Source organism: Pipistrellus kuhlii, unplaced genomic scaffold, assembly GCF_014108245.1.
Source record: "Pipistrellus kuhlii isolate mPipKuh1 unplaced genomic scaffold, mPipKuh1.p scaffold_m20_p_4, whole genome shotgun sequence".
NCBI classification, from domain to species: Eukaryota; Metazoa; Chordata; class Mammalia; order Chiroptera; family Vespertilionidae; genus Pipistrellus; species Pipistrellus kuhlii.
Window position 1 is genome coordinate 13,189,300 of NW_023425540.1, and position 12,941 is coordinate 13,202,240.

Here is a 12,941-nt window from a genome sequence, read left to right on the forward strand (position 1 = left end):
GATGGAGGACGGAACAGATGTGCAGTCTGTCCAGAATGAGATGCACTTTCCATCGGTCAGAGGAGGACACAGGTTCATTTCTAAGAAATTTTTTTAAACCAGTAGAAGGTCACCCACCAGTGTGGTTTGTGGTTGAGCACCGACCTATGAACTAGGAGGTCACAGTTCAATTCCCAGCTGGGGCACAGGCCCGGGTTGTAGGCTCACCAGTGTGAGGCATGCAGGAGGCAACTGGTCAGTGGTTCTCTCTCATCCTTGATGTTTCTATCTCTCTCTCCTTCTCCCTTTCTCTCTGAAATCAATAATATATAATATATATAAAAGTAGCAGAAGCTTTTTTAGGAGAAGTCTGTGTGGCCAGTAGTCTATGGAAAAACGAGTGGGGCCAGAACTTCTGGGGTCTTCCTCATTCCCCTGTCCCTACCCCAACAAAGGATACTAAAATCTAAAGGGGTTCTTTTCTTTTTAAAAAAGAAAACCAAACAAACCGTTTTTAATTGATTTTTAGAGAGAGCGGGAGAGGGGGAGAGAGAGAAACTATGATGTAAGAGGGAAATAGCAATTGGCTGCCTCTTGTATGCCCCCTACTAAGGATGGAGCCACAACCCGGGCATGTGCCCTGACCAGGAATCTAACCAGCAACCTCCCGGTGAATGGGAAAATGCCCAACCATTGAGCCACACAGGCCAGGGTAAAGGGGTTCTTCTAATTGGATATTTCCATCCCTACATTATGCCTCGATAACTGCTAAACAGCACTTTCCTGAAAGTGAGCTGCTAGGTTAAAGTTTCTATTAGAAAGTGTTTAAATGCTAAACCAGTGAGCTGAATGTCACTGTAACTGGCTCTGGTTAAGAGCGGCACATTTCGCTAAATCTCAAAATCTAAGTGGCACAGGTTTTTCACTGCATTTGATTAGAGTGACGAAATTCAGGCATTGCCTGGGGTCACGGTATCCTTGGTCTAATTTCTGGCATATTTGCCTACTGAAGTGTTTTATAACATCATACTAGTAGGATGATGTTTGCATTCTCTGCAGCATTTTCCTGAAGGAGCTGGAGAAGTACGAGCAGCTGCCGGAGGACGTGGGCCATTGCTTTGTGACCTGGGTAAGGAAACCTCAGCTTCTGTTCGCACCTAGTAGGTGGCTTTGAAGGGAGTTAGGAGGAACACCGTCCATTTCTTTTCTGTCACCGTACTCTGCTGGTACCTGCAGACAGGGAAATGGCTTTGTCCCAAAGAATTACCTTCCCCAGCTAGTTACTGACGCAGAATGAGCTTATTCTCAGTAGCAGTGATTTAAAGGAGACCATTTAGTGTGCCAGACCTCTGCGTGGCTCCGGAGGTTCCCAGCTAAACGTGAATGCCCTGCCCTCCCAGGGTGGGAGTGAGGAGGTCTCCCCGTCCAGAGCGGGCAGACACTGATCTGTGATCATCCAAGCGCGCTGCCGGGATTCCCACACGCCATTGTGGGGGAAGAGAGCATGTGCCTAACCCCAGCGTGCTGGGTCGGGGGAGGCTTCTGGAGGTGTGTGTCTCACTTTGCTAGATTTATTTATAACGTAGGGTTTCTTTAATTTGGGCCTTACATAGCCTTTGTCCACACAGCTTCTTTTCTAAATAAAAGTTAACTATATTTTGACATACTGCCATTCGAAATGATATTTCAATGCTTTTTTGTTTATAGGCAGACAAGTTTCAGATGTATGTCACTTACTGCAAAAATAAGCCTGACTCCACTCAACTGATATTAGAGCACGCAGGATCCTACTTTGATGTAAGTCTTAGGTTACTGAGGAAACTGAGGTTTCCTAAGTTATATTTGTACATACACAATGCATTATTACTCATAACTTTCACCTAATGGATGGGGCAATAGTTCCATTTTCATCTGTCACATTTATGGTGGGATAGGCTTACAATGTCTTCTGTTTTAAAAAGCTCCCTCTCACGCTATCTATCTGTAAGAAATTCAGGCCTTAATATGCATGTGTGTGTATGTCATTACTTACTATCTTTATGTAATCATAAATTTTTACATGTATAGAAGATGTAAACTATTAATCTTCTTTTTCCCTCTTTAAAAAAAAAGTAACTTTGAATCTTTTTTTTATCATTTCTTTTTTCCATTTTAATTTCATGTTGTTATTTTCCAAAAGTGGCCTACTAGTAAACTTGTACAAATAGCACTGTAACCACTAGGCCCATTAGGAGTTTTATTAATTATATTCTCGTTGGTGTAAATATAGATATAACTCATCCTTTTTTTTTTTTAAATATATTTTATTGATTTCTTACAGAGAGGAAGGGAGAGAGATAGAGAGCTAGAAACGTCGATGAGAGAGAAACATCGACCAGCTGCCTCTTGCACACCCCCTACTGGGAATGTGCCCGCAACCAATGTACATGCCCCTGACCGGAATCGAACCTGGGACCTTTCAGTCCGCAGACCGATGCTCTACCACTGAGCCAAACCGGTTTCGGCTAACTCATCCTTTTTTAAAAATATATTGCAAGGTGATTATTTAGTACAAAAGGAAAACAGTGTCACGGTGTATAACATGCAGAATGCTTTTTGGGTTTGTAGAATGCAGTCAGGTGTGTCCCATATACATTCTGATTGAAAGGCGGGGTGCTTTTGAATGCACGTGTGCTTGTGCGTGGCTGAGTGTGAACATCTGCCTTCTCTGAGAGTCTGGGGACTGAATACGTTCAGGTTCTCTCTTTGAGATGAAGACTTGCCTGCAGATGACCCTGTGTCCGTGCCATTCTCCTGACCAGCAGTTACACCTCCCTGCCTTTGTACATAGGCCTGCTCCCAGCCCAGCTGCTTTTCTTTTCAGTCTTTCATAGACCCTGGGTCATTGCTGCTCGGAGAAACCCCACACCCGAGTGGCCACATGCGGAGTTAGAGTTATATAAGGCTCAAGCATTGAGAGCATGTGGCACGTTGAATGTTTGGAATCAAAGCCATTAGAAAAACAACACTTTGCCCTAAAAACACTCAAGAAAACAGGAAATCATGTTTGTCTGACGTAGAGATCGCACAGGTTGCTTGCCCGTGGTTTTCCTCGTACAGCTGCGCATCCGTCGGCTCCCTTAGCTCGCGGTGGCGGCAGAGGTGCTGGGCGGAGAGGGGAAATCCACAGAGGGCGTCCCCCTCCACAGAGAGGGATGCAAACGGCAGGGACCTGATTGCAGGGAAACGATGTAAATGCACAGGGAGAATCAGCCATGGCATTAGATATGCCACTGACCAGGGAGCTAGGTCCTGCTTTCCCCCCCAACTCTCTGCCCTCCCAACCAAAGTTCTATAAGTAAAGAGATTTTTTTAAAAGGGAAACATTTTTATTTTAGCAGGATTAAATCTTAGTGAAGTATTAAAACTTAGTGATCTTGTAACCGTTTTGAATCGTATAATACTACGATAGGTAATAAGGATGCCGACAGAAATTGGCAAATTGAAAATGAAAGCGTTTCTGAAAATGTTAAATATTACTAAGTGTTTCTAATGCATTGTGCCGCATACTGCTCAGCCGTGCGAAGGGATAAGCCCAGATAAATGACAGCATGGATAAACCTCCAAAGCCTGGGCTGGAAGAAGCTGGATATAGAAAGACACGTTCTGCATGGTTTCTTTATGTGAGCCTCCAGAATATGCACAATGAATCTGTGGTGATAGAAATCGGAACCAGGGTTGCCTCTGGAGGTGGTGGGGGCACGGGTGGGGAGGAGATTGGAAGGGGCGAGAGGACTTTGTGATGGGGAATGTTCTTGGTTTGGGAGTGCTTGTCAGTGGGTTACCCTTGGTCAGAACTCCCTGACCTGCCCTTAAGATTTTGAATTTTACTGTATGTGGAAGAAACCCTTTAGAGGCACTATTGAATGACAAACGTGTGTATCATCATTACATCCCGAATCCCACGTTTTCAAACCATGGCAAATTGAAAAGAAACCTTGGAAACTGCATTTCTGATGTGGGAGCCAGAGGAGGAGTTGTCAGTTTTTAATTTAATCTGCTAGATGCCTGAGGAACAAGTCATTGGTGATTCGAGCGGCCTGCACTCTGGTCTGCCTTTCCTGACGGCCGGGGCCCAATGACTAACAGATGGAGAGCACAGCCACGTGGTGGCTTCTGAGCCTGTTGTGAAGCATGGCCTCCCGGGTGATAGCCGTTCCTGGTAAATTCTGAGGAGAATGCTGAGAACAGAAAAGGCAGCCACAGCAGATGGGTGTGGGGAGTCTGGGCTAAGGCAGCGGATAGGGGAGCAGAATTCCCTGACATTGTTAGTGGGGAAGAAGGAAGTGTCTGTGGGGGGGCTGTGGTCGGTGACTCGGGCACATGTGGCCGAAGCTTCCGGAGCTGGAGGGAGGGAGGGACAGTCAGCCCCTGACTCAGGTGTGACGGCTTCAAGGGCGCCTGTACCAGCCTCTGGGGACAGCGCTGGGGGTTGACTTTGCCTGTTTGATCTGAGAGCCAGCGATGCAGAGTCATCGCCGCCATCGGAGGGGTTCCAAGTGATGACACATTTACTACTTTTAGGTTGGCCATATTAAAAGAATAAGCAGCGATTTCTGCTTTATATTTATAGGAAAAGAATGCGTGTATATTCATTGTGGGGATATAAGGAATGTAAACTGTGAGTTGGTGCTATCTAACTTGCCCAGTGGTGCTAATACTTATTTACTTATTTCTATAACTTTTCTTTAATCCAGGAGATCCAGCAGCGGCACGGGCTAGCCAATTCCATCTCCTCCTACCTTATTAAACCAGTGCAGCGCATAACCAAGTACCAGCTCCTTTTGAAAGTACGTATGATGCAGCCTGCAGAGTCTACGATTGGTACATTGCTATCGTGACTTTTTTCTTTATCTGTAAAGTGCCCTGAGCTTGACTATGTTTGTTCTAGTAAGACGGGACCCACTGGTTACAAGTGTTCATGTGCATTAAAGAAAGAATGGCACGGTGCTAAGTGTCCTAGAAAGTGGCAAAAGCATACTTTTGACAAGTTTATTTAATCCAGTGTGGTAGGAAGGGCACAACAATAATAAAGGTATCATTTACATTAAAAAAAAAAAAATAGCCCCTAGCATGTTTTGTTTTGTTCTAAATCATGCCATTTTTGAGAAAGGAAAGAGCATTGCCAGTCCTAGATATTTGTACCGCGGCTCCTCGTATGGCTGATGACTATGGGCCAGGTCCTGTGCTGTACACTTTGATATATGAAGCTCACCTCTCACAGTGCTGTCTGCAGGAAGGGGCCTGGCCTTGGGGTGGGGCACGCCCCTAGGCGTCACTGGTCCCCACCACCTGGGCGTGGCTCTGCCCTCAGGCCAGGCTGGTACCCAGGTTTCCCCTGACCCCAGAAGAACTACGGTCTTGTCTGGTCATTTGTCACACACCAATGTGTACATTTTGTTCGTACAAATGGCAAGTATTTGAGTCTCACTGACCTCTGCTTTTTCTTGGTAACAAATGATTGTAACTAAAGTCACACTTGTAAAAATTCAATAACTATTAGTCATGGCAATTGGATGGTAAAGAAAACTTAGAATTCGTGGTTAGAATGTCTAAGAGTGCATTCTACATGTGATTGATACATATTTTCTTGACTGCAAGGAAAATAATTTGCAGTCTCCATCTAAGGGTGTTCACCCTCCCATTTCCTTGTCTGGTGAGTGTTAGTAATGAAACGTTAGAATGTACCAATCATTTATCCCAGTCACTGTATTTTGTGAACCTGTGTCCCCGGTTCAGTCCTAGCACAATGATAGGAGGCAATCATGACATTCAGAAGAGGAAGTTATGAATATCTGAAATTCTTTACTCTATTGGTAAGAAAAATGGAGAAATAGTTAGCAAGTGGCTGCCTTCCTTTGTGGAAGTGGCTCCATTCTGGAACTTTCTGTCGGAGCAGCTCCCTTGCCCCGCAATGTCAGGATCTCCCTGAGGGACTGTCTGGCCGTCCTGTCCCTGCAGAGACCTGTGGGCTGTAACCACGCAGTGGAAGCCGGAGGCTTACGCTGTTTATCTTAACATTTGCTCTTTGCTTCCTATTCCACAAAGGCGGCTCACCTCCGATGTCCTCAGGTTCGAGGACTTTGTTTTCGCCTGTGGCTCTCTAAGATCGTTGCTCAGTGACCTCACGTCTGGTCACTCACTCCTGGCTGGGGCTGGAACTCAGAACCCTCCCTTGGCTCTGCGGAGGGTCCTTCTGGAGAACAGGAGTAAGCTGTGTGATCCCCAGCCGGGAGCTGCTGCCAGTGCAGCTGGTCTCCGTGTATGGAAGCACTCTGCCATGCTGTTCAGCATCATGTAAACATCATCTCATCATGAGGGAAGGTGCTTGTCAGTAGCTCAGTTGCTCCAGACCATTGGATGTGAGACCAGAGCTGACCTCACTGTCATGTCCCTCTGTTGAGTCCTGGGACCCAGAGTGCTGTTGATGTAGTGCTGCCTGACCAGTAGTCATTAATGCACAGGTCAGATGTCTGGGAGCCCAGGGGAGTCGGAATTTGCTGCCCTTGCTATCGTTCATCAAAGACGGTGTCCCTGAGATCTGAGGTGTCATCACTCTCAGGGAATGTGATGCAATCGTGGGAGCTTCTAAACATCCTACAGGCAAAGGGTGTTTCACCATAGGTGTTCCTACAGTGTCACTGCTCCTGCTGCTCGCTGCGCAGTTCCAGGTTCGATGGCCCTGCGTTCATGGCACCAGAGGCTCAGAGGCCTGCTGGGCCCTGTGGAAGCTCAGCGGTACTGGCTGGACCCTGACGTGACCTTCAGTCACACCAGTAGCTGACTGCTCTGCTCTCCTAATTAAATATTTTTGTTTGTCACTTTTAGGGCTTGGTAGTTGACATGTACACTAATTTTGTCTTAATTTAAGACTCCCTCTGGATTCTCTGACGTGAAGAAATGTCCTAATTGAGCAGGACAGACCCGTCTGTCCATTGGACACAAAGACAGTAATTCGTTTCCTATGAGAATATATGCCCAGGAGAACACAGTCTGTTTTTTTATCTTGAAAATCAAAGCTCTTTCTTTTCTGCAAAGATCTCGGTGGTAGAGAATGTCGCAGTCTTCGCTAGTTCACAGTCTTGGTCTTCTGCAGGAGCTCCTCACGTGCTGTGAGGAAGGCAAAGGGGAGATCAAAGATGGCCTGGAGGTGATGCTCAGCGTGCCCAAGCGAGCCAACGATGCCATGCACCTCAGCATGCTGGAAGGTACCGACCCCCCCCACCTGTGTGTGCTTCCTGCTGAGTCTGTGGGTGGATTTCCCTTTCCCTGAGAACCTTGGCTTCATGCTTCTGTGTTTACTTAGGAGTAAGAGTCTAGATGTGAATGTCTTCTTTTTTAAAGAATTGGTTTTATTGTTTCCCTTAAAGATCACATGAAATGCTTCCACCTAACCACCTGTCCCTGTCCCTGTCTCTGTCCCTGTCTCTGTCCCTGTCCCTGTCCCTGTCCCTGTCCCTGTCCCAGTACTGGGAATGGCCTCCCCACACTCTGAGCTTCGTATCGCTGGCCTTCACCTGCCTGGTCTCTGCTAGGTGATGGGTTAGGATAGATCAGTCCCCTAAAAGGAGAAAATCCTTAAAAGGGCTTGCTGCTTCCCCATCTCTGCATCCATGGCATCACTTGCTGGAGCCTGGAACATAGCGAGTACCACACAACTGCTTATTTATGCAGGTGAATGTGGTGTATATACGCGGCGGAGAATCAGATAAATACACTTTAAAATGTTACCATTATATAATGTCTATGAATGCTTCTGCTTAAGAAGGCGATTGTGTGTTACAGAGCTTAACTGTCACTTAACTCTCGGGTTACACACATTTACAAGAAGCGCTGCTGGCCTATGTGTGTCATTATTGCTGGTAGCACTGAGCTGTACACTAGTTAGCGCAAAGGTGTTGCTCTTGGTCAGAGACCAAAATGAAGGCCAAGCGGCATGGCTTTCTCTTTCTCTGATGTAAAATGCGTGGTAGCCCTTCTGACGCCAAGGACTCGGGCTCTGTTCCTGCTCATTTGTCTCCACAACTCGGATTTTCCTGGCTGGCTCGGCTCAGGATGTGTCTAGACTGTGTTAACCTTGCATCGAGCAAGACGTGGGGTGGGGGGCAGCATGGAGCAGCTAGATGTCATACATATGATTCCCCATGTGGCCTGAGCATAGGTTTGGGCTCCCAGAGCTGCAGAGGATGCTGGAAAATGTAGTGCTCACTTGAGTGGTGTAGAGGGGGCCTCTGCTATTAGGGATGGAGAGAGAATGGAAGTTGGGAGACAATTAGCAGCCCCCACCTGCCCCAGGAATCTTAGAGTCCAGGCAACACTCCCATCCCTGAAGAGATGAGCATTGATTAGTGAAAGCCAGCCAGTGGCCAGAGCATGACTGATGCGCAGGAAGAAGTTTGCATGCAGAGGGAGAACTCCACAGAGATGAGTACCTAGAAGCATCCTTGTGGAAAGGCCAGGACTGCTGAGGGATGTCCAGGAAGGATGTTCTAGGCCAAGGAAGTAGAGGATCAAGACTCAAGCTGGGAATGTCAGGGAATCATTCTGGGCAGAGGTCTGTATGAGGAGTGTTGTGAGTGCAGGTGACCAGATGTGGCATTCTCAGCTGGTGAGAATGACACCCTAAGGAGCTAGAACACAAGGAATAAAGCCAAGAGGAATCCCTTAAACACACACACACACACACACACACACACACACACACACAACAACAACAGGGGGGGAAAACACGAAAAATATATGTAAAATCTTGTTTCACGAAGAATTATCCTTTCTCAGGTGGGCCAGTGCTAGGGAAGCTGGAGTCAGGGGCCCAAATGGAAATGCTAACCTGAGATTTAATTGATGGGTATTTTGCAAATGTTTAATAATCATAATGCTGTCTTTTTTTATTTTAAATTGATTGTGCCTCCGGTTTTATGTTGTAGGGTTTGATGAAAATATCGAGTCTCAGGGAGAACTCATCCTGCAGGAATCCTTCCAAGTGTGGGACCCAAAAACCTTAATTCGAAAGGGTCGAGAACGGCATCTCTTCCTTTTTGAAATGTCCTTAGTGTTTAGTAAAGAAGTGAAAGATTCCAGTGGGAGAAGCAAGTACCTTTATAAAAGCAAATTGTTTGTAAGTATTGGCATTCGGAATTTTAAGTTTAAAGGTAACACAATTGCAACATTTTTGTAGGTAGAGAAAAATCATTCTTCGTTGCCTTCATGTTATCCTAAAATGTGAAAAGTCCAAAATTGTCATGATTTCATCTTCAGTGAAATTCTTTGACAGCCGTGAGTCCACTAGAGGGCGCGCCCTAGACTTAGGACAGTTGCTTTTTCTAAATTCCAGGCAATCTAACTACAAGAAAAGAACACACTTTGTAATTTAATTTAAATCATTTGATTTTTGTGTACCTTAACTGGCTTTATAAATACACAAAGTGATTATATCTCACTATGATTTTGTGAAGTTCTCATATCTTTATAATTAATTTCTCATTCATCAACACTGGAATATACTTATGCAGCCTTAAAGGGTGGCTCACTGTGGGATCTTTATGACAAAATTTGATATATTTTCATTAAAAATAAATTTAAAATAAATAGATATATGGGTTTTACAATAGCAAAATATTATTATTGGAGAAAAATCTATGTAAGCAAAAATCGTTTTAAAGAACCACAATCCCACCTATTTATAGACAGTTGCCCTTGATTGCTTGGCAGTTACAGTGATGAATTCTTACTTGTCATTGTACTTCCTGGCAAGAGAAACACACCTGGTGCCTTTTTTCCATTGGGAGCACGTTCCAACCAGTCTCTTTATAAAATCACATGTCAACTCAGAAAAATCTCAGGCACATGTCATCCCCAGGGTCCACTATATTTCCTTCTTCCCTTAGTAGCAATATTTCAGAGGACTGTCATCAAAAAATGACTGAGCAGCCTCAGGCAATGGGAGGATTGAGCAAAACTAAAGAAAAATCACCACCAGAGAAATAATAGAAAATGCATTAGAATTTGGTTTCTTTCTATAAGGTATGGCAGATTGCTTATACATATTGATAGATACTTGGATAATTTATATTTTATTGTATGTTTTTATGGAATCCATATGTTAATCAAATTCCCAAAGTAATAAAATACTACCAAGTGTAGAGAGCATCTTAATAATAATCTGGAATTTGCAAGTTCAAGCTAATGGTTTTCATACCCTTTCCTTTGGCTGACATCCTGTTTGAGATTGTGTTTTGGATCACAGCCACCTTACATCATTTTAGATCATATTCTAACTGGAAAGAAAAAATGCAGCATTGCTGGCTAGTAATTTCACTAGCTGGCTCTAATCTAGCCTCAGAGACCAGGCTAGTCTGTTTTAGAAGCCGATACATCTTCACTTAATTTATCTTTCAAAAGTTGAGGTTCCCTGGGTGGCACCTCTGCGCTGTGGGTTATGAATCACTTCCTTCGCTGGAGGCAGAAGAATGCGTTAGGGGGGACATGATGTGGAGGAGTTGAAGGTGCTGACCTTCATCTACACTCTTCCGTGTTCTGCATATTACACCTACATATATTACAGAGAGCAATTTTGTCCTTAGCCCTTAAAGCTATCGGTGAAATACTAAAAGTTTATGCGACTGGCCGAAACCGGTTTGGCTCAGTGGTAGAGCGTCGGTCTGCGGATCAGGTTCAATTCCGGTCAAGGGCATATACATTGGTTGCGGGCACATCCCCGGTAGGGGGTGTGCAAGAGGCAGCTGGTCGATGTTTCTCTCTCATCGACATTTCTAGCTCTCTATCTCTCTCCCTTCCTCTCTGTAAAAAATCAATAAAAGTTTATGCGACTGATAAGCAAATTGGAAAATAACTGAGCTGTTGAAAACACCATTTGCCCTCCATGAAGGTACTTCATTCATGTGGAAAATGGAAGGGGCAGCTCTTTCTCAACTAGAACAAACGCATTTGTTATTTATAATATTGAAATGAGTCAACCCTTAGTCTTCCGGATAATAAGGTTTCAGATATTTTGCTTTTTTCCCTCTGGATTTGCATGTGGACTTGCATCAGAGTCTCCAGTAGCAGTGCCCACAGGAAATGAAAAAGATGAAACCGGTCGTTTGTAGCCTCAGAACAAAATTTCCTTATTTTCACCAAAGTGAGGGCTAAGGATTACTTATTAAACTTAACAAACTATGTTGTTATAACCTAGCATGACCACAGGGTCTCTGAATTGTACTTTCCTCTAATTATATCATTGTCTTTTTACCCAGACCTCAGAGTTGGGTGTCACGGAACATGTTGAAGGAGATCCCTGCAAATTTGCACTGTGGGTGGGGAGGACGCCAACGTCAGATAATAAAATCGTCCTTAAGGTACGTCTACGGGAAGCTTGGGGATGTGCTCTGAGACATGCTTATCGTGGCAGTGAATGCTTTCTTTTTTCCTGTGGTTGAAACTGTTGGTTTTCATATCACTTTATGTGTTACTTTTATGTTCTGTTGGGAGTAGAGATTACCACAAGAACAGTAGAATAAGTTCAGTTTGGTATTTCAGGGATGAAATAACGTGAGCTAAACTTTGCTTGCTTACTCAAATCAAATGGAGCAAGTCTTCAAACTTTTCCCGTTCTTCCAGTCTTAAAAAGAATTGTTCATTCCTAAGAGATGCAGGAAGTTCAGGTCTAGGACAGAGATCAGGGGCCCACAGCTTCCATGCACACCTGAACTTTGGTTTTAGAGCAGTGGTTCTCGACCTTTCTAGTGCCACGACCCTTCAGTTCCTCATGTTGTGGTGACCCCCAATCATAACATTATTTTCGTTGCTACTTCATAACTGTAATTTTACTACTGTTAATGAATCGAAAATATCTGTGTTTCCCGATGGTCTTAGGCTCTACAGCATGGTCGAAACCCACAGGTTGAGAACCGCTAGCAGGGCCGCCTAAGACCACCTGAAAACAGATATTTACATTACGATTCATTAACAGTAGCAAAATTACAGTTATGAAGTAGCAACAAAAATAATTTTATGGTTGGGGGTCACTACAACATGGGGAACTGTACTAAAGGGTCGCAGCATTAGAAAGGTTGGAGGATCATGGGCACCTGGTGGAACGTTTCAAGGCTGAACCTGCCAAATGTCTCCATGGGGTCCTAGGCTCTTTGGCTTTCTAGTTTGGGGGCAGAAGAAAAAGGGATAATGATCAGCTACAGGGTTTTATATAATGCTTTGATTTAAAGTGTTTAAAAAACACTAAGGGAACTTCGAGGTATCTCATCTTTGTGGGGGAAAAGTGTCTTTGGATATTTGATTTGAACTCTGTCTTGAATAACTACCCTCTCCTAAGAATTGCAGAGGGCCCTAAGGGTGTCCTAATGTACTTCCCTCCTTCTGTGTTTGAGAAAATACAGGTGGAATTGTCTGTTTGAGCTGTCTGGAAAGACCATAATTGACTTAAGGATGTTCTGGGGAAGATGTAGACAAAGATTTGTAGGATGTTGGGAGTCGAGCCAAAAGCTAAATGGGCCTCTGGGTGAACTTGCACATCAGCGATTTTGTCTTACATTCCTTTGAGTCTCTGTGGTGTTTCCAGCAACCCCAGGTTATTCAGCAGCAGGTCACTCTCATAGAGCCGCTGACTGTTATGCCATTGTGTTTTAAGGTGTTTACTCTCATAGAAATGAGGAATATTCATTGTGCAATGAATATATTATTACCATCCCAGTGTGTTCTTGTTAGTACTGGCAGAAAGCCCTGTAAAACATAAATTGCACTGTTAGCTAAATATTAGATATCTGAGCTTTTCTAAAGCATAAAATTTTAAAGTATCCTCAGGACATTAAAACGTCCAACTTATATTAAGTGTTTATCCAGATTAGCTTCAATGACATATGCCAAAGGGTGTATCTAAGAAATAGTGCCAGATATTTTAGCCAGTT

The 12,941-nt window shown here is 44.3% G+C and overlaps 1 protein-coding gene across 8 annotated transcripts in view; it reads left to right on the plus strand.

The window, feature by feature from the left end:
• The window catches only part of TRIO (trio Rho guanine nucleotide exchange factor), a 284,086-nt gene that overhangs the window by 188,387 nt on the left and 82,758 nt on the right, over positions 1–12,941 (plus strand). For all 8 annotated transcript variants that reach the window (XM_036410831.2, XM_036410832.2, XM_045571514.1 and 5 more), the window contains 6 exons: positions 1,039–1,108; positions 1,687–1,776; positions 4,716–4,808; positions 7,115–7,226; positions 8,946–9,136; positions 11,274–11,375. In XM_036410831.2, coding sequence (XP_036266724.1) covers positions 1,039–1,108; positions 1,687–1,776; positions 4,716–4,808; positions 7,115–7,226; positions 8,946–9,136; positions 11,274–11,375 — 658 coding nt within the window. The remainder of the gene's footprint in view (positions 1–1,038; positions 1,109–1,686; positions 1,777–4,715; positions 4,809–7,114; positions 7,227–8,945; positions 9,137–11,273; positions 11,376–12,941) is intronic.